This window comes from Lissotriton helveticus, chromosome 3_1, assembly GCF_964261635.1.
Source record: "Lissotriton helveticus chromosome 3_1, aLisHel1.1, whole genome shotgun sequence".
Classification (NCBI taxonomy): Eukaryota; Metazoa; Chordata; class Amphibia; order Caudata; family Salamandridae; genus Lissotriton; species Lissotriton helveticus.
Genome location: NC_136061.1, coordinates 542,190,310 through 542,212,933, shown reverse-complemented (window position 1 = coordinate 542,212,933; position 22,624 = coordinate 542,190,310). Strand labels below are relative to the sequence as shown.

At 45.2% G+C, this 22,624-nt stretch overlaps 1 protein-coding gene across 1 annotated transcript in view; it reads left to right on the top strand.

Moving 5' to 3' along the window:
* The window catches only part of PGAP1 (post-GPI attachment to proteins inositol deacylase 1), an 896,430-nt gene that overhangs the window by 472,822 nt on the left and 400,984 nt on the right, over nucleotides 1-22,624 (top strand). The window contains exon 17 of the mRNA XM_078680427.1: nucleotides 6,131-6,197. Coding sequence (XP_078536553.1) covers nucleotides 6,131-6,197 — 67 coding nt within the window. The remainder of the gene's footprint in view (nucleotides 1-6,130; nucleotides 6,198-22,624) is intronic.

Genomic DNA, 22,624 nt, shown 5'->3' with positions numbered 1-22,624 from the left:
GTCTTTGTGACAATTGTATTATTTGCGAAAACAGTACTGTAGAAGAAATGCCATCAATTAAATATTCCACATCCCTTGTCACTAATTTTGAACTTGTGTAATCCATTCACAAATGTAGCCATTGACATACAAACCAAGCTTAGTCAATTCTTGAATTGACACTCCTGTCTATGAGCTGCTTATCTGGAATGCAACATTTGTGTCTTAAACTGTTTGGGCACTAGGAGACACCTTGTTTCCTGCACACAAAGGCCTAATTCTGGAAGCTATTTATGCATCTTACTTGTGCAGATAGCATAATTTATGCATGCAAAACTACTTTTAAAATTCAGACAAATTAGTTTTGCACTTTTACATTTATTTGCTTACACACGTTTCTGATGGATACTTCTTTCCACAGATTATTCACCTCATGAATGTCCTCCAGATTCAAGATTGGCTCTGGAATCTTTATTCCACAGCAGTAGCTGTCCAGCGCCTCCAGGTTGTTCTATCAAGCCTCATTTGCAACTCTGATGGTAATGAGTTCATAAGGTGCCCACTGATGCACTGGCAATTGGTTCCTGTTTTTCCTTGCCTCGTTCATTGTCATGGGTCCGAAGCCTTTATTTGAGCTACACCAATGACATTTATCAGATTTCAACAGCAGCTCGATTACATGTCTCCTCAGTCTTCGTGGTTGAAGCCCCATCACACATCACACATCACACAAGAATATGTCTTTTTTGTCCCCACACAACATCTGCATGGGATGTCTTCGCTCAGAACATTAACCCTTGTCCTTGAACTTCTATTCATTGACTCACCCAAAGGTGGTTGTTATTTTCGGCCTATGTTTAGAAACATACATCAAAGTGTTCTTATCTCTCTTCAGGTGACCACCTCATAAAAGATCTTCTGATAAAAAGTTCCATAAGATGGAGAAATCACCTGGCACAGGGCTCTTCCTCATCAATCAAGCCTATTCCAAAAAGAAAAAGTTGAAGGCGGAATCCTCAACTCCATCAGCTGATCCATGACTTCTGGCAGGCCATGCTGACTATTTACAGAGCTGTAGCGGTACCCTCAGGGTCACTCCCTAAGGGTGAGCCCACGCCTGCTGGTTTGGTGGTTCCAGCGGATTTCACCATGATACCTTCTGACTTTACAAAGCATGTGCCCTCCAAGCACTGACCCTCCTACACTCAAATCCTCATCCAACAACAGCACCTCCCTCAAAAACTCCTATAAAAACCTCCAAGTTGGTGGAGATTACCCAGGCATCAAAAGAAAAAGAGGGGACTGTTTTTTGAAGACGAAGCTTTGGCACTATGCCTACCTAGGATCCAGTGATTTTAAAAAATATATATTTTTATTTAACAAAATGACAGACATTTCATCCATGTGCAAATAATCCCATTACCTGACATATAGTTATTTTCTAGGATCCAGTGATTTGACAACATTAAGGAACTCTTTGAGTCCAACCCAGATACTCTAGTCATGCCCGACAGGATGATTTATTGGAGAAAGATAAACTAATTTCTTTAGCAACACAGATGCTTGCCTCTTGACTTTGAAAACCTAGGCCATATCTAACATTTTGACAGAAATCTTGCACCCTTCTTCTGCTGCATTTTAACAAGGTTTTTTTGGCGTCTGTGCCGGCTGCCAGTGAGAAACACCTCTCAGGCTTGGCAGTCCGCAAACCAATTGCTCTGTAGCACAAATCCACAACTTGTGACCCAAAATTCTTATCACACCTGTCTTTAGAAAGCCTTGTCGTCCAAGATTTCTCAGTGAAACTGAATACCTTTGCTGTTGCTCCTCCAGCCAGAGAATTTAAGGCTGGATGTCCGTGGGGCTAAAAATCTTTTGCATCTGACAACCTTGCTTACACTGCAAATACCATATGTCTTCTGAGATGCTCTGTCCATTTTCTGAGGAGCTGGCAAAACTGACCATTATAAATTTACTTGCCTGCACGCAAAATCCCTTTTCGATATGATCAACTGTGGTTTGGATGCTTCCAAAGAAATCCTGAAGTGTGTTGTGGATTCTACTAACACCATAGAGGCTTATACACTTGCCTTGTACTCTGGATTTACCAGGAGTGATGCAATTTTCCACTCCTCACAACAGCCACAACTGACAACACATTTTATATCTGAGGTAAATAGTAGAAGCAATGAAATTCGATAAGAGAAAACAGGTCCACCAGATATCAGTCTCTGCAGTTTAACAAGATATATGACCCCTGATATGCTGATTACACTCCCTCCCAATTGGCAAGGTAACTACCTCTAACTTCATATATGTACTTCATATACAGACTTCTGATATTGATTGGGTTTGATTATGATTTTGCTTTTGGGGTAACTGCAAAGTAAATTACTTGTGTTAGTACTCCGTGGTTCCTACTTTCAATGGCACATGTATCATTTGCTAAAACCATCACTTAACTTCTTTTTTACACATTGTAAATGCATTTCATTATCAATGATGCTACGTCTTTAGAATTCTTTCTGCTCCTTCATAAAAGAATTCCAGCTCAAAATAACTCTTCCATAGTCCGTACAGTCTTCGTCTATACAATACTAATTCAAGAGACAGTACAAAGTTTGTTTGTTTTCAAACAAGTTGGCTATCAGAATACTATTCTGCATCACGGGTATCTTCTCAGAATTTTTAGTTTTTTTAGGAAGATAATGTTTTTCCACCAGGAATCCCAAATCCATGAAGCAATGGTCCTGCAGCAACAGAGAAACTCTATTTCCTAGCAAGCACGCTGTGAAACAGGTGGAAGTTATACCTAACAATCCATGATGGCTGCTATGATCTTCAAGTTCAGAGACTCTTGGGAACTGTAGTTCCTGGCTAAGCAGTGTTGCGTAGTGTGTCCTTCATGTTATGCTATGTTAAGGGCAGTTATACAGCACGCGGCTACTTCAAGGAGTGTCCCAGAGCTTACCTAAGAGGTAGACTGATAGCTTCTGATGAGATTATCTGAAGAGGAATGTCTTCAGCTTCTTCCTGAAAATACTCGGGAGCGGACAGCTCAGCTCCACCAGAGGTTGATTCCAGGCCTAAGCACCCAGATGGGACAGGGAGCTACCACCAGATCTCTGTTTGCGGGCCCTAGGGACAATCTGCAGTAGTTAGAAGAGTGCAAAGCTTTTCTCTAGTCCATACCGACGCTCGATACACATTGCCACCTTCTCTGTACTCAGAAAGCACTCTGCGGAGGTAGGACTGCACGTGTACATTTACTCTTTCACCTTGCAATAAATATACTGCTTTAGGATATTCATCCTTTATGAGTGTAAATTTACTTGAAAGTAAAAACTTGCATGTCTCCCCGCCCCCCCCAAAATTCAAGGGATTTATTTATTTATTTCATTTATTTATAAAGTTTTATATAGCGCAAACTTAATCCCGAAGGATATCAGAGCGCTTTACAATTTGAGGGAAATGAGGTAACAAATCAATGCATGAGTCAAATAGGGAATAAACATAGGCAATGAATCAAATAGTGCACACAGAAAGACCAATTAAAAACCTGGGTAGGCATAGAATGGGCTAGTCACTGAAACATAATGCCAAAGGGGAGCACATACAATAGTAAAATACAAGATTGACAACCATTCTTGTAGTATGTCCAATGCGCTTAGAGCTGACATTCGCTCCACTTGTTAAGGTAAGAACTTGTTCATGAGGAACATTTTTGCTTCCAGTTTGAAAGCAACCTTGGAGGAGATTCTATGGATTTCCGGTGGAAGAGAGTTCCAAATTTTTGGTGCATAGCCCGAGAAGGCTTGTTGACATGTTCTCTTTTTGCGGAAGATCTGGGGTTTCAGGAGGAGTGAATTAGCACTCCTAGACGGTCTTCCCCCTCCGGATAGTTCTAACTTTTGTGCCAGGTAGTTGGGGGTTTTGAAGTGGAGGGCTTTGTGCGATAAGCAAGCAATCTTTAGTTGAGTTCTAGCTTCATAGGGCAGCCAGTTTAGGGATTTTAGGACTGGGGAGATGTGGGCATTTCGCTTGGTGCCCGCAATCAGTCTGGCCGCAGCGTTCAATGATGCCTTTAGAGGGGTCAACGTGTATTTGGGGAGGCCACATAGCGTGGCACTGCCATAGTCAAGCCTTGATAAGACAGGTGCTTGGACCACTTGCTTGAAATCGGCTTGTGGGTTTGAGGGTCCTGAGTGTTCTTAGAAGGTATTTAGCACCCTTGCTTACATTGCTAATATGGGTCTTCATATTCAGATGTTTGTCAAGGGTGATTCCTAGAGATTTAGTTGAGTCAATAATGCGGGGGGAGCAGTTGAAGGCGGTGAGTTGGTTCATCCAAAGGTTAATATTAGGAGTGTGTTTCGGGGGAGAAATGGGGAGGAATTCTGTTTTGGAGGTGTTTAGCAGGAGGTGGTTCTCAGTATGCCAATTTTGAGTAGTCAGTAGGGTGCATTTGAGTGAAGTGATGTTGTCCTGGGAGGACATTTTCAGGTAGAGTTGGGTGTCGTCTGCATACAAATGGAAGCGAATGTCCATTGATTTTAGTACATTAGCTAATGGTTCCAGAAACAAGTTGAAGATAATGGGAGATTAGGAGGATCCTTGGGGAACCCCCATGGTGACTGGGGATGGCTGGGGGAGAGAGTGGTTCGCCTTAACTCTTAAAATGCAAGAAAAGCTACTTTTATATAACCCCAAAATATTTTGTGACATGAAGAATCTAAGCAGGACTTGTCAAACATTTGCCATATTGCCTGCAGGTTCGTAATTCCTCTCCAAAGTTATCAAGAAGCACTATATGCATAGAGGAGCTGTTGACCTCAATAGACACTCCATGGTTATGTATACATTGAGACTTTCATAGCAAATGGATTTTTCGATTTGCCAGTGAGCTCGATGCTTCTGCCAGTCATTTGATGAGTGCTGCTTGGTTTCTTCAGTTCATATTTTATGTAGATCGCTAAGGGAGGCAAAGCATTATTGGAGCTTTCTTAATGTGACGTTTGCCAGTATCAGTCTTGCAGTGTTTTTTTAGGTCGTGCCTAGAGGCAGTGCACATGTGCTGCTCTGCGAGGCATGCTGTAATGTCTCTGGGAAGTTAGAAGACAACCCACCGCATGCCCACCACTTTTGATTGGTTACTTGGTCCGCCTTTCTAAATGCCATAGTTTTGGTTTGTGGATAAAGTAAATTTGTCCTGCCTTGTGGCTGTTTTGTTTCCGTCCTGGTGTTTGGTCCTGTTGCATGGATCCTTTCAATACAGGCGAAATGTTTTGGTACCCGCCCTACTTTTTCTTTTGCCTCTGCTCGTTTTTTTATTTCCTGTTGTGTTTTACTTTACTCCTGCCCCCTCCCGTTGTCCGTGCTCACCATGCTCCCACCCCCTCCCACTATCCGCATTCTCTTTGTTCCCGACACCCTCCCATTGTCCGCTTTCCCTTTGCTCCCGTCCCCTCCCTTTGTCCGTGTTCAACATGCTCCAGTCCCCCTCCCGTTGTCCGCATTCCCTTTGTTCCTGCCCCCTCCCTTTGTCGATGATCATCATTCTCCCCGCCACCTCCCGTTGTCCACATTCCCTTTGTCCCCACCTCCCCCTCTCCCCTGCCCCCACCACCATTGTACAGGTTGTCTTTCTTCCCGCCCCCCTCTCACCGTACTTCCTCTTACTTTTGTCTGGTTTGAGCTGTCGCCAGACAATTATGTGGAACCACATGGAGGGGCACACACATGTCATTGCAATACTATTAAAGTGTCTTAGATAACTAGATAATTGATGGTGTTTTTCTCTGGCAGATTTTAGGTCTGACCTAGCAGTGCCTTCATAAGCTGGACGTATTGGTATTGTCAATGTTTGTTATACATATTGACTTGGGTCCCTTTTACTGGGACTCAATATGGATTGCAAGATTTTTTTTTTTTTAAAGTATACATTAGAATGATGTTTGCCAAGGTTGAAGTTCGACCTGCACACAGCTGCTTGGTGGTAGAATGTCGGATTTAATCCGGTTTAACTAAAACAGCTGAAGATTTATGCACATTTTCTTCAGGATTGTTTCTTGGACTCTTTGTGAACCGTCCTCCACATTTATTTCTTTGCTTTCTTGAGAACATCAGTTTTCCTTTCTCTTCATTTTCGCAGAAGAAAAAGCTGATGTTTACAGAATTCATGTGCCGTGGTCCAATGAAGATTCATTAACTCTATCAAGGTAAATATTTCTGGGATTTTACTTGACACCTCACTGAGATTTTGTTCGATTTTGTTTGTTTGTGAAAGTCTAGGAAATATGTGACAAACGGTGTGTTCTGTTACTTCACAGCAATATCCTACTGCTGTAAATCGTTTTCTATCTTTTTGTTTCATTACAAAACATTGTCGATATTTTCTAGTTGCCCGCAACCAAAAAAAGCACATTACTAACAAACACGTGCATATAAGCACATGCAGAGGGGCTCTGCATCAGCCCTTTCCATAGGCAAGTCTTCCTTTCCTGTCAAAGTATTACTATAAGCTGTGTCTGTACAGGGACAGATATATTGCCCTATAGCATTTGCCTTCCCAACTACAACACTAAAAACGTAATGTTCTAGGGGTCTGCATGATCACTTTCTTGTGGGGATAGATAGTAAAGCAGATTCCCCATCCCTCAATCTGACAGTATATTCTGAACAGCGTGTTGTTCCACATCTATAGCTAGCCAAACTCCTCATCCCCTTCTTGCACTTCGTGGCTATTTTTTATCTGTGAGTTAGGCCCAAACAACCTACAGCTTCCATTGACAGTGTAGTGCAGTTTAGACATGCCTACAAACCAGTAGTAGAATAATCCCATGTGTCCACAGCAACTAAAAGCATTGAGGCAATGTAGATAGGATCTCAAAAATAGGATGAAAGAGACTGCCCCTGTGCTCTTTGACTTAATTCAGGGGACTGAAATTATTTTTTTCTTTTATCTTTCTTGTAATTTTATTTTTTCGTTGTTGCCAAACAAAGTAAAATCAACATTAAAGCATACAATATTCCATAGGTGCCTTGGACTCAATTCTCCGTAGGTGAAGCCTTTCTGTGATGTCTTGCAGTCTGCCATAGAGTAACCAAGAGTAGCACATCATACAGCACACCGTTAAAGAGAGCTTACTTTGGGGCGACCCACTGATGTAAGCACAGAACTGCACAACTCTCTCCATTTTGTGAGGTCTACCTATAGCCCTTCATCTTTCCCTATTAATTTCACGTGTGTTTCCTCAGCTAGCGCCCATTGCCTAACTTATCTAAGCCACACTGCTATGTCTGGGCTTCTCTGGTAGGGTTGCCACGTTATGGCAACCCTACGTCTGGCCAAGACAAGCATCAACTGCAGGAGTTTATAGGGCATTTTCAGTTTTTTAGGTCTGCGAATGTGGGCAAGCAGGCATTGCAGTGGTTCTTCTCTTAAGACCGGTGGTTGAGCGCACCTTTTCACTGCAATTCGTTTTAGATTAGCTAGGTTGGCTGCTCTCTCCTCAGAGAACTTTCTGGATGCTATGATAGAATTTTGCATAGAATGTTGCAACTGGCGTCCATTGTTATTTCTTTTAAATTAGGTAACCCAATCTCCCTATGACCCGCAGCTACAGATGCTGCAGATTCATCACCTAGTACCTCCTGCTAGCGGTTAAGTTAAGGACTGGAACAGGCCTAAACTATAGGTCTCCTGCAAGAAATCCCTACTGCCCAACCGCTTTCTTATGTATTTTTTAATTGCATAAGATTCTGGTCAACACATATTTTAGTAATCCTCCAACTTGTCAATGAGAATGAATCCCCTGTACTAGATTCCACAGACACATGGGACGGATTCACAAAGAATACAATTTACTATACAGGATGTATATTGTACCTAATGAAGATGTATACTCAAAGAGCATTTGGTACGCCTTGTATTTATAAAGGGTATACCTGAACCCTTATCACATGAATAACTTGTAACGATCTCAAGAGCCCAGTGTAATGCTGGAACATTTTTACAAATTATATTTATAAAGAAAATGTTCATTAGAAATTAAACATAAAAATCAAATACATATTTTTATCGGTTTTATCTAAAATAATCACTTATGTGACGGTCACAAGCCCTCCAGCACAATCAGTATCTCAATTCTATTTGAAGTTTTTGGAGAAATACCATAGTCATCTTTGATATACAAAGGCATGGGTTGGTCAGTTCTATTCTGTTGGGATTTATAAAGCGGATGGCTACCCAGAGGCATCCCGGCGCTAGAATCCAAATCCAGCTGATAATCAACGCTCATCGGGACAGCCTAATCGGCATATGATTCTGGAGATGATGATGAAGCCTATGATGGGCCACTGCCCTTATGGCGAAATAAGGTTAATCTTACCATGCTCTAGTATGAGATTTTACTTATTAGTAACTAATAAGATATAATAGTACTTTGCCTGTGTGCAATATAGAAAAGGAGAAATTTGCAAGATCTAGCAAAAACCTTTCTGGTTGGTGGCCTAACATACTTGATAATCTGACTTGGAATTAGAGTCAAGGCAGTAATGCCTGTGAACCAATCTCTCAGTGTCAGCCTGTCATATCTCTGTGAAAGGAATGTTCCACCGAATGGAGTCAGATATTGGTTAACATTCTGATAGCATCAGAGTTTTGAAGATTATATTAATCTAAATTCAGCAACTCCTGCGCCTGAAGTTGGATAGGGCGTACATAATTCCCTTTATTGTCTTGAGGTTTATTACAAAGAGCAACCTTACATTATTACAAAAAGTCTGAATCTGAGAAACTGCTAAATGCAATATTTTTTATGGCATTTTGAATTGCGAACTGCAGTCTTCATTGGAAATACAAATTGAGCAATTTTTTTTAACACAAAAGACTGAGGTGGATGGAAAGGTTTTCACTATCCAATGGAAAAACAGGAGTTGCTTATGTCTCCTGTCTTTGAAGAGGAATATCCTCCGAAATTGAACCTAAATGCTCTACCTTTTAGGGAGTTGCATACATCTGAAGCTGAATTTTACGCTGAATATTGGAATGATTGTAGCTTATTTACTTTCATACAGGGTCTTATAGTATCAAAAATGCTGTGTGCAGCTCCGTTTGTGGAATAACTGGTTTCATTTGGTTCAGCCTAATAAACAAAGAAGACTGTTGAAATTGCTGCTTTTTTTTGTGCCTCTAAATCTACTCATAAATCATTGCCTTTTTGTACTTTTAAGATCTTACAAGTATGTACCAAGACCTCAGACTACTATGGTATTCATTGTAGCAGTGCAAGGAAAGATCCCATAATCAGATGTTCTATTTTTTCCTAGTTTTCCCTTCCTGACAAAGGGCCCAATTTTTATTTAGGTTGGTGGCCCTTTTCCTCAACAGGACAATCGAGTAAATTGACAGAGGTGCCGGCCGTCAATTTTTGGAAATTACTGCCATGCTGGCGGTCATTTCTAAAGCATTGCCAGGAGCCCCCATCACAGTGGATCCTATCAATGCTTTTTCCTGTTTGGTGCAGGGCTCCTTCAACTTGACAGAGCCTTGCCCCAAATTGTTTTTTTTTCTCAAAAAGAAAAGCCATAAGCAGATAATGCCCCTCACGCCATGGGAATCCTCTCTCTTGGTGAGAGGGGATTTTTTGTTTTTTACAACCCCTTACCCTCAGGGTTTGCCTGGAAGTGATGGGCATTAAAAAATGTCTATATTTCTGCCCATCCTAAGTGGGTAGATGGACATCTAGCCATTTCTCTGAGGCCCCTTACTCCATTGGGCCATCTGAGAAGTTTTCTCATGGCAGGATGGACTAGTCATCGCCCTAGCCAAACTTAAGGTGCGCCTGCATTTAAATCTGGTGGACGTACCACGATGTTGAAGGAGAAGGAACATTGTTGGCTTTGTTGATGGAGTTCCCTGTATGCCTACACATTAATTGTGTCCAAAATCTGCTCTGATTTACCCAATCTTGGATCTTTCCTAATACTATATTAAGTTCTTCTTTGACCAATTTCAAATGCTTTGAGAGCCTCTGCCGTAGCTGAAAACCATTTGTGTAGATATAGAAGCTCTCCCTTTGGCTCTTAGAATTGCTGCTTGATAATGTACAACATGGTAGGTGAGAAAGTTGAACACTGAGAATCTCCACGTAGCACTTAAAGATCATCACTCAAGAAGTCTGATTATCCAAAAATGATTTCAATTTACCCTTTGTCTTTTTAAACCATTCCCTCACTTCTTCCAGTCTATACAAGAGGATCAGATATTGAAGAGGGTTAAGTTCTACCTAAAGGTCCATTATTGTGCTTAAGACTGTTGTGTCATCGGTCACAGTCAACAATGCTACTTCTTTTATGTGCAGTACGTGATCCTGAACTGTCCATTACCTCTTCCTTGCCTGTGTTGCTGTCTAAAATTACAACTGTCAAGAAAGCTAACCTTAGCTAAATATAGCTAACATCACACATTTAAGCATGTAATGGTTTGAAAGCTGCACAAATCTGTTTCTTGATCATACCGGTAGACTCCCAGACAGAAGTTAGTCTCCTAATTGGTTGAAAAACTCTCTCAAAACCTTTTAAAAAGTCTGTGATAACAGGTATTCAGAGGAAATGTATCACCTTTTGTATTTTCCCCTCTATATTTCTTTTTGTGTTTTGAAAGTGACTTTATGATCTTGGAGTTATGGCTAAAAGGCCTCAAACAATGTGCCCTATAAATAAGCATAGCTGGTCTCCCCGGTGTAGTCCTTAATGTTAAAACCTCCCTACGAAGCAGTGACCAAGATACAGGACTCATTTTGCTTCTGCACGTTCTCAATTAGGAACACTTTAGTGCAAGATGAATTCTAGACATTTTTTTGTTATTCTTTATTTCAGATTAATCTAGTATTCAAAACTTTACAGTTTTACCCTACCAGAAACACTTACATTTTTAGACTTATTATAGTTGCCTCTGAGTTAAGCAACCAGCAAAAATATGTTGTTTCATTTTGCCAACTACATGAATCCTACATTGATGTCCAGTCAAATCTATTATGAGATATGTATAATTTAGGGAAGTCTTGGGGAAAATTAGCTTGAACTGCCAATACCTCTAAGAAAGCAACTTTTCAGTTATTTGGCTCTATCCTTCTGATTGAATCTCTTTCCAGGGGTATTCACATTCTAAGTTTGGCAATAATTGACACCACTTCCATGAGAAGTCTATATCTCAAATTACTTTAGTCTTATATACGATCCCCTTGTCCTTTTCTGAAATTGAGGCCAACAGTGCCTTACTCTCTCGGAACCAGAAGAGAGAATACTGCCTTCCCAGGTCACTCTGAGATTGGTAGATTGCAAGTACCTCCCCATATTCCCGTTGAAAAATCCCTTCTTGAAATTGTTCAATGTATGACTTTTCACAGTGTCTGGTGCCTAGCCTAGGAATATGTAAAATTTCCCCTACTGGATTCTCAGACCCATCATGACCCACTGTATGTGTCACTCATTCAAGACCTTGATCAGTAGTGTAGTTCTGCTCCCTCTTTCAATATAGATATGCCTTTGTTCCTTTTCAGTCAATGGCATCTTCCCTCCAATAACAGACTATCACCTACATGAAGCTCCATAAGTGTTGGAAGCTGTTCGTCCAGAAATTAACTGTGATTGAGCCCTTAAGCAGCGATTAGCAAGCACAGGATATGGCTGTGTCTTAACAGGTTCTCTACTTACTTGATTCTAGAGGCATGGGCCTTGAACTCATGTAACAGTGCTCACATTCAAATCCATATTATTGATTTTCAACTTGTTTCTACTTAGCATTCATGTGTATAGGAAAAGAGAGGGACCCCTTGTATTTGCCAAGGGAATAGGGTACGATTAACGAGTAGAAAACAAGTAATCCCTTGGATTATACAAACAGCCAATGCTAAAGAAACAACTCACGTTTGAGTCATACCTTGAAATAAATACAATGCTACAGCTTATGCAATAGACTCCCACAGAAAGTTTTTACCACATTATATTCTGACACTCACAATTTTAAAAAAAAATCTTTTTATTTAAAAAGCCTTGTTACAAATTACAGTATTTTATCAAAAACCCTCACACATACTATTTGTCATAAAAAATCGTATAAAACTATTTTTATTAAAAAAAAAAACACAATACATATGGTACAATCAAATAACAAAACATTACATAAGATAAAAAAGGAGAAAAGAAAGTTAGACAATGTACTTTGTCATTCATACAACATATCCAATGGAGCAATTCAATAACAATGCCTGGATACACTGTATCTTTTGGTATCTACAGATCAATTATTTCCATGGATTATGTGAATGATGCGTTGACGCGTTTCAATGGCTTTTGTTAATGTTCCATCTTTTTCAAGACAACCGTTTTTGAGTCTCTCTGTAAAACCTTCTAATATAGTCACTGTTTAAAACCTGTATAGAACAAATACATATAGAAAAATATTGTATTTAGGTTGCACCATTGTGTTAATCGGAGAAATAAAATCAACTCACAATATCAAGCATTTTATATGGCAAACTTGCTCCATTGGATATGTTTTATGAATGACAAAGTACATTGTCTAACTTTCTTCTCTCCTTTTTTATGTTATGTAATGTTTTGTTATTTGATTGTACCATATGTGGTGTGGGTTTTTTTTAAAAACAAAAATTGTTTTATATGAATTTTTATGTGTGAGGATCTTTGATAAAATACTGTAAATTGTAACGAGGCTTATTAAATAAAAACTTTTTTTGATACATTTTGAGTGTCAGAATATAATGTGGTAAAAACGTTCTGTGGGAGTCTATTGCATGAGCTGTAGCATTGTATTTATCTCAAGGTATGACTCAAACATGAGTTGTTGCTTTAGCGTTGTCTGTTTCTATAATCCAAGGGATTACTTGTTTTCTACTTCTACTTTGCATTCAACCACTTTACAATAATTTGTGCTCAACTGCTAAGTTTCGGTACTTCATACTTTTCACTCTTAAAATTTCACTTATTATTTTGTCTTCGATTCTGGAGCCCATTTTCCTCCCAATGGCTTCCATCTTTGAATCTAGGCAGGGAAAAGGAATGTTGTGTCTTCTAATAATGTCCATGCCCTCCAGGAGCACATACTTATTTACAGCCCTTCTTCACCTGGTTCGCCTGCCCCAGGCCCTTTCAGGGTTTTTGCTTGCTGTTTGCCCCTCTTCTTTTTGTCCCACCTTGGTTCATCATTGGGGTGCCTGAACCCGCAATGGTAGCTATTGAGGTAATCGTTTATTGATTGTGCCTTCATCCTCCTCACCAGTCTACACTTTTGGCCATTTTTATTTTACCATTTCCAGGCTTGTTTTTGTAATCTCTAGAACCATCACATGGATTCCTTATTTTTGTCTCTTTACATTCTTCATTTTGTTTGATTGTGCTTCTAAATAGCACTTCACTTAGCTTCCTTTAGGACTGCCTTGCTACTCTGTCTTGCTTCTTGAGGTCCTGGCATTGAAATCCATTGAGCTCTGTGGTCAGGATTACATGGTGTTTCCAGCTATTACAGTTTTTCATGGGTAGATTTAAAGAAGAACCATGAGAAGGTTTCTTTAACGAACATTAATGCTAGACAAACAAACTTGCAAAGAAGAAAACGAAACCTTGCAAGCCGCAGCAACAAGGGAGGACATTTATTTTTGACCTTGTACCCTTTCCTGGAGTGACTGTTCTCCTCTTTCATTAACTGAATTTAGCTTGAATGGAGATCTAACTATTCCTATTAGAGAACTCTTTGCACAGCAACTCCAGCTAAGCTGGTCTGATGACAACTGGCAAGCCTGTATGTTGGCTAAGAGGTTCATGTCGATCTTGAGCTTTTTGTATTTTTGGAATACTGTGTGGATCAGAGGAAATGCTGGTCCGAATGGTGAAACGTTCCTACATATGGCTTGGTTATTCCAGTATTAATTAACTATAGACGCGCAGTGCCGAACCGTTCATGGGTGTGGTCATTTGCCCTACAAAAAATTATCACAAGCTTTCCTTCATACATGCCAAACATAGATCTTCATGTTAATATCTCCAAAACTTTTATCATGAAATGTAGTAAGCCTAGTGTTAAGTGGCGAGAGATTTTTATAAGTAAAGGAAAACTTGAATTTGTTGATAATTTTTCATACCTGGGCATTGTTTTTGATAAACGTGGCACATGGGTAAAAGCCGTAAACTGTAGAAAACTACTCTTCGCAAAAGCTATAGGCACCTTGATCAATTTCGCTAGGAGACTAGGTCAGCGTCCCATCAATTATATATTGACAATTTACTAAGCTAAGTGCATCTCTGTTGCTCTTCATGGAGTCGGCATCTGGGGATATGTAAACATGGAGTCCCTTCAACAAATTGAGAACCAGTTTTTGAGGTACCTATTAGCTGTTCCTGATAGTACGGCAAGTATATTTGTCATTCTGAATTGGGAGAGCTATACCTGTCCGATCCTATTAAAATACAGCTGATCTTGTTGTGGCATAAGGTCTGGACAGGCGTAACCACAGGTTTTAACCGGGATGTGATTTTAGATTGTCTGAACCTGCAACAAGTAAAAAGTATCCCTTGGCTTGCCTATATTAAAAACTTTGGGGTCCATTAGGATGGCGCACGGATCGCCACCGCCATGCAGGCGGTGGCGATCCGTCCGCCATCCTTGCCCGTCTGCCACCTTTATTCCCCCCGCCAAATTACAATGGCGGAGGGACCGTGGCGGACGGGAAGACCGTCCGCCGCTTTTCCGCTGCGGTCGGCTTGCGACCGTGGCGGAAAAGCTCTTATAAGGTGGCGGTGTCTATCAGACACCGCCAGCCATATTAGGATGGCCTGGGGGGAATGCCTTTCCGTGGCGGCAATGCCGCCACGAAAAGGCATACGGTTCCTGCTTTGGGGGCCCGTTGTGGGCCCCCAGGGTGAAGGGGGCTGGGGGTGCACATGGGATACCCCCCTGCATTTCACAGCACAACATGGCAGGCACCGCGCCGTGCCTGTCATGTTGTGCTGTGAAACGCACAACATGCATTTTTCACACCCGCCACTGTGGTGGGTGCATCCTAATTGGAGGCACGGTTCATCCGCCCTTGTGGCGGACGGTACCTGCCCCAGACAGGATGGCGGACGGACTTTGTCCGTCCACCATCCTAATCGACCCCTTTATGTGGGACCTAGGCCATCCTAAATTCTTTGCTAATCCTGATAGCCTGTCCCTTATTACAAGGAGGGAATTAAAATCAATATGCATAAACCACCTGGAGATGATCAGGCTGTCTTCTAATATCATGAAACCTTCAGTGAGAGCCAACCAATTGCTCCTGAGTCAGACCATATTTATTACGTACTTGCAGTAAATATGATATGTTTTTATTGACGCGCCTATGTTTAGGCAACTTTCACACCCTGGTTACTTTACCCCAGATTAACGATTGGTCACGTTCTCTATGCCCTTGTCCCTGTGACGATATTTCAACACAGACAACAACCCACATCATGTTCTTCTGTAAGTTTTACACCTCACTCAGGAAAAGATGGAATTCTGTCTTTTCTGAAAACACAAGGCTTGAGAACTTGCCGACCTGCTTTTATCAAGCTACAACTTTTGGATGATGAAATTGTAAGTGACAATATTGCTAAGTTTCTGAAAGGGGTGGTCAGAACCAGAAAAATGATACAAGGCCCGAACCTTGATCCAACGAGAATGGTGATCAATCATGCTTTGGTGGTGCCCTGAACTGAGATGGTGGTTTTCTCTTTTTAATCGGATTATTTTATCTGTGTAAATTGTATTTGTTGCTACATGTTTTACTTTTTATGACTTTATTTATTTGCTTGTAATATTTTGTCTGTATTAATTGACGTTTTGCATGCATTTATGATCTGAGTTTTTCAAATCGAATAAAGCGTATCTTGACTTGGGTGTGGTAGTAATGGTGTTCTTACTAGAACTTGGTGCATATCTGTTTTGCACCAGTTCAAACCAACAGCAACATAAACGAAAACTGCCCAATTCTTATTATTGTTGGTTAAATATGTTATGACCATACCGTGATTGTCTGATAAAACACTAAAAGTTGAGTACTTGATAAAAGAATTTGCAGACCGGTCTATGTCCTAGGAAATGTGTATGGGAATGTACAGGACAGATTATAAAGTGTCAGAAGATTTCTTGGAATGGAAGGACTGCACAAGGGATTTTAAATACCTACCAGACTCCTTGAAATACAAAAAAGACAGGAAAAAAACCTTTATGATCCGTAGTGTATATGTTATGATGTATGGCTGACATATGTATATGAGCTATTAGCTTACTAGAAAATGATGACTGTATTAAACTGTATCAGTCATACAAAACATGATAGGAGAAATGCTTGCAAAAAGTCCAACTACTGCCAATCTCTGGGGGTAGCAATCTGAAAGAGACACGTTAGTGATAGATTCCTTACCTTAGAATATCCCCAGGCGTCAGACTGGATCCGGAAATATTTTGCGTAGCAGTACCCTTGCGCGTCGGGAGGCGTCGTCTGCGGCTCCGCGTCCGTCGTGGGCGCCGTGATGACGTTGTCGGAGTACTTAGACGCCGCCTCCGCGTGCTGACGTCAGTTCTTCTTTTTTCTGCGCCAGCAGCGCAGATCCGGAAAAAGTGGTACCTTAGTCACTTTTTGACTAAACTTTTATGATCTTTTGATCATCCTTTTTCGAAGTCTTTGACTCCGAACGGTGCCGGTAGGGATGCCAGGTTTCAAACCCTGTGAGGATTGCGACCGACTGATGTCGGTCACCGACCCTCACCGTCGGTGTCTCCACTGCCTCGGCGTCGATCACGACGACAAGACCTGCTCAGACTGTCGCGCCCTGACTTCGAAGGCTAGGCGGGAGCGGTCCCGTAAGCGGCTCGAACTCCGGCAGTCGGCCCCGCGCCGAGAACGGTCCCGGTCCGGACGGAGGTCGAGGGACCGGTCGTGGGAGAGGAGCTATCGGAGCTCCGGGAGTCGACATCACTCCTCCGGGTCGAAGTCGTCAGGTGAGCACAAGAAGTCGAAGAGACGTCATCGCTCTTCCGACTCCCCCCGACGCGGCCGGGGGTTCTGGTGACACCGCCCACGCGGCTCCGTCGGAGTCGCAGGCGCCGCGTCCGGCCTCATACCCTCCGGTCCCTGGGCCTAACATGGCGCCGGAGGAGATCGAGCGGTTCCTCACCGCCATGAGGTCCCTCTCTCCTCCGACGGGCTCCGCGGCGCCTCCGGGCCCAGCGGACCCGTCTGGGGGGCCTAGCGGGTCTGGGGCTTCGGTCCCAACACCGTCGGGTGCTTCGGCTCCGACGCCGCCGGCGCCTTCGGGCCCGGCGCCTTCGGGCCCCGCTGGATCCGGTTCCGGATCCGGGTCGCCGCCGGTGGACTTAACGACCTCCCCGGCGCCGACCCCTCAGGTGTCACCTCCGGCGCCGTCCTCGGGTGGCGCCGTCCCCGATGCCTCCCTCGACCCGGTTCCGGCGCCGGAGCGGCGCCGCTGGGCGCAGCTTCAGACGCCGTTCGGAGAGTTTACTTTCCATGAACCGGCCCAATCATTTACTAACCCTGAGTACCAGGAGATGGGTGATGAGGAGTATTGGGAGGGGTCTGAGGACCCTCTGACACGTGAGTGCCAGTCCCAGGAGGACTGGACAGGTGACCTTGGGGATGCCAGTGGTCTGAACACTTCGCCAGACACTGGCTTTGTCTCACCTCCTACCGTTGCTACGGAGGAGGGGGCAACCTATAGTGTGGTGTTGATGAGGGCGGCCAAGGCCTTGGGCCTTGAGCTCCCCGTCGCGGCCGTGAGGACTAACCTCCTCACTGAGGTCCTTAAGCCGCAGTCATGCTCAGCCGAGCCTCTGCTGCCGTTTAACGAGGCCTTGACCGACGTTCTTTTGGGCACTTGGTCCAAACCCGCTACAGGTTCGCCTGTAGATAGGAATGTGGCCAGACGCCACCGCCTGGCCCCGGGCGACCCTTGTTTCCTGTCCACCCACCCCACCCCTGAGAGCCTGGTGATCCAGGCCTCAAATTCCCAGAACGCATTCCCGTCAGCACCGCCTGACAGGGAATCCAAGAGGTACGAGCAATACGGCAAGAAGGTATTCTCCTCCCTGAGTCTGGGACTGCGGTCTTCAAACACCGCGTGCCTCTTGGGCCGTTACACCCACTCTCTGTGGGATACGGTCACGGACGTGCTGCCAGAATGCCCGTTGGAGGTACGGGCTAAACTCGGCCAAGCCCTTGTGGAAGGCCGAGATGCGGCACGTTATTCGATCCGGTGTGGACTGGATACCACCGACTCTCTGGGCAGAGCGATGGCAACGACGGTGGCGATTCGTCGCCACACCTGGTTGAGGTCCGCCAACTTCTCGGCTGATGTCCAGAATACACTCATGGACATGCCTTTTGATGGCCGTCGCCTTTTTGGTGACAAGGCAGACCATGCGCTTGAGCGCTTTAAGGACTCCAGGGCTATGGCCAAGTCCTTGGGCCTATCGGCCCCGCGCCAGCAATCGGCTGCCTTTCACTCCTTTCGTGGCCACGGAAGGGGTGTACCCACACGTGCTGCCGTGTTGGCGGTCGGGGACAACGGCGAGGTCAGTCCACACCTTCCCCCGCAGCATCCGCCTCAAAACCCTCCTAGTCCGTGCTTTCAGGCCCATGTGACGCCAGTGGGGGGCAGGGTTCGCCATCACCTCCTCCACTGGCGCACTGTCACGTCGGACAGGTGGGTGCTGCAAATCGTCCGAAGGGGCTACTCCCTCCCCTTTGAGGCGACCCCTCCAGCCATGCCACCGCAGTACCACAGAGTATCAGGGGATCATTTGCGGCTTCTGCAGGAGGAAGTTACGGCCCTATTGGCCAAGGGGGCCATCGAGCGCGTTCCTGGGCCAGAAGTAGGTTGTGGTTGCTACTCCCACTACTTTCTGGTACCCAAGAAGGGCAAAGGGGGCCAACGCCCTATCTTAGACCTACGGAACGTCAACGGCTTCCTCCGGAAGGAGAAGTTCAAAATGCTGACACTGGCTCAGGTCTTAGCTGCCCTGGATCCAGGAGACTGGATGGTAGCGATGGACTTGCAGGACGCTTATTTCCACATCCCCGTCCTGCCGGCTCACCGGCGCTACCTGCGGTTCACGGTTGGCCACGAGCACTTTCAGTATACCGTGATCCCCTTCGGCCTTACCAGCGCCCCACGGATGTTCACAAATGTGATGGCGGTGGTCGCAGCTCATTTGCGCAGGTTAGGGGTTTCAGTCTTCCCCTACCTCGACGACTGGTTGTTGAAGGCGGGCTCGCCCCAAACAGTCGTCAGCCACCTCCAGACAACGGCAGACCTCCTGCACCAGCTGGGGTTCTCCCTCAATGTGCCGAAGTCACACCTGTGCCCCTCTCAGAAGCTCCTCTTCATCGGAGCGGTTCTGGACTCGGCGCAGTTTCGGGTTTATCCACCCGAACAGCGGGTCCGGGATATTCAGGCTCTGATTCCACTCTTTCAGCCTTTATCCCAGGTTTTGGTCAGGTTGACGCTGCGGCTTCTGGGGCTGATGGCCTCCTGCATCCTACTGGTGCATCACGCCAGGTGGCGGATGCGGGCTCTGCAGTGGGACCTGAGGTTTCAGTGGGCCCAGCATCAGGGCAACCTGTCCGACCACGTCCTGATCTCGGAGGGCACTGCGAGAGAACTGCAGTGGTGGCTCACGGACCGCGATTGGGTCAGCGGCAGATCCCTCTCCCTTCCCCAACCGGAGCACGTAGTTGTGACGGATGCGTCCCTCCAGGGCTGGGGAGGCCACATGGGAGAGGCGGAGATCAGAGGCCTCTGGTCTCCGGCGGAGGCCCGGCTCCACATCAACCTTTTGGAGTTGCGGGCGATTCGTCTAGCACTGAAAACATTCCTCCCCTCTGTCCGGGGGAGTGTAGTGCAGGTGTTCGCGGACAACACCACCGCCATGTGGTACTGCAACAAACAGGGCGGGGTCGGGTCGTGGACCCTTTGCCAGGAGGCTCTGCGCCTCTGGCAGTGGCTGGAACGCCAGGGCATGACCCTGGTGGCTCAACACCTGGCAGGTTCTCTGAACGCCAGGGCGGACGAGCTCAGCCGTCGGTGCATGATGGATCACGAATGGCGTCTGCACTCGGACGTGGCTCAAGGCCTCTTTCAGCGATGGGGAGAGCCTTGGTTAGATCTATTCGCCACCGAAGAGAACGCGCAATGTCATCAGCTCTGCGCGTTGGAATTTCCAAGGCGGCACTCGCTCGGAGACGCTTTTCGTCACGAGTGGAGTTGCGGTCTATTGTACGCCTTTTCGCCTATACCTCTTCTGCCCAGAGTGCTGAAGAAGATCAAGCGCGACCGGGCACAAGTCATCCTTGTGGCTCCGGACTGGGCACGAAGTTACTGGTATCCAGAGCTACTCAGTATGTCAGTCGATCCCCCGGTTCGTCTGCCTTTTCAGGAGGACCTTCCTTCGCAGCAGCAGGGGATGGTCCTCCACCCGAACCTGTCCAGTCTCCACCTCCATGCTTGGAGATTGAGCGGCGACAGTTGAGGCCATTTGACTTGCCTCCTGAAGTCTGTAACGTCATTCTGGCAGCCAGGCGTCCCTCCACAAAGTCGGTATGCGCCTGCAGGTGGAACAGATGTGTGGCATGGTGCACAGCAAAGGCTGTGGATCCTCTTGCTGCCCCTCTCTCTGAGGTTCTTCTCTTCCTTCTTTCTCTTGCCCAGCAGGGCTCTGCTCTGGGCACTATCAAGGGCTACCTTTCTGCCCTTTCAGCCTTTCTAAGGCTGCCTGATCAACCTTCTTTGTTCAAGTCCCCTACTGTGAATCGTCTTCTTAAGGGCATCACACACACGTTCCCTCCTGTTCCGTTTGTGATGCCTCAGTGGGACTTGAACCTTGTTCTTACGTTTCTGATGTGCGCTCCCTTTGAGCCACTTCACAACTGTCCTCTCCGCCTTCTTACTTTGAAGACTGCTTTCCTGGTTGCCATCACCTCTGCCAGGAGAGTGAGTGAGCTCCAGGCCCTTTCGTGTACTCCTCCTTTCCTTTCTGTCCATCCGGACAAGGTTGTGTTGCGTACTAAGCCATCTTTCCTGCCCAAGGTTGTCACAGCCTTCCACATCGGGCAGTCTATCACCTTGCCAACCTACTTCCCGCCACCGCATCCCTCTAAAGAGGAAGAGCGGCTCCACCGTCTGGACCCAAAACCTGCGCTCTCATTCTATTTGGATCGCACACGCCAGTTCCGGGTGGATGACCAACTCTTTGTTGGTTACGTGGGCGCTAAGAAGGGGAAAGCGGTGCACAAGAGGACCATCTCCCGGTGGATCATCTTGTGTATCCAGGCATGTTACTCCTTGGCTAAAAAGGAGCCCCCTGTTGGATTGCGGGCTCATTCCACCCGAGCCACGGCGACTACAACTGCCTTGGACCGGGGAGTGCCCTTACAAGACATCTGTCAGGCAGCTACGTGGGCCTCGCTGCACACGTTTGCAAAGCACTACTGCCTCGACAGCCAAGTCCTGAGGGATGGCTTCTTTGGCCATTCTGTCCTCCAGGACTTTCTGGTGTGATTATTGGTTCGCAGACCCACCACCGGGGTTGGTATTGCTGGGGTATCTATTCTAAGGTAAGGAATCTATCACTAACGTGTCTCTTTCAGATGCACAAGTTACTACTTGTGTAACGATATATCTGTAAGAGACATTAGTTAGCGATAGATTCCTTACCGACCCACCCATCCTCCCCGTTCTGCGAACCGATATCTAGGGTTAGGGTTATCCCTTTTCAGGGCCCTAGTTTCAATGGCACAAGTGTTGGTTTTTAACATGGCTCAGCGCTTCTGGCGCGGAAAAGCTGTGTCTAAGAACTGACGTCAGCACGCGGAGGCGGCGTCTAAGTACTCCGACGACGTCATCACGGCGCCGACGACGGACGCGGAACCGCAGACGACGCCAACCGACACGCAAGGGTACTGCTACGCAAAAAATGTCGGATCCAGTCTGACGCCTGGGGATATTCTAAGGTAAGGAATCTATCACTAACTAATGTCTCTTACAGATATATCGTTACACAAGTAGTAACTTGTGCTTCCAGCCTATCGTTCTTTGCCTACTGTGCCACTCAAGACAAACGTCCGCCTTATGAAAATCAGTACTATTCCTGCTTCTCACTGGAACAGGCTATGTTGTAGGAAATGTGTATGGGAATCTACAGGACAGATGATTAATTGTAAGACGAGGCACCCTCTAGAGGGAATATTAGCAATCCCAGACCGGTTTCAAAATTGTTAGGCCTCATCAGTGAACTATAGCTTTGATCCCATGGCACAGTGAGCAAGGGACCTAAGTCTGCCTACATCCGTGGCCACTTGAGGCATAATGTCAATCACACAAAGAAATACAAACTTTTGTGATCAATTGTATAATTATTGTGATGTATGGCTGATACAAATGTCAGCTATAGAACTGATAGAAAATTATGACTTTATTCAATTGTGACCTGTTTCAGTGATGTTCCATATACCCTCTTGATACATGAACGCCTCTTACCCTTCTCAAGATGCTATTATTTTTTTATTGTTTTTGTTAAAAAATAATT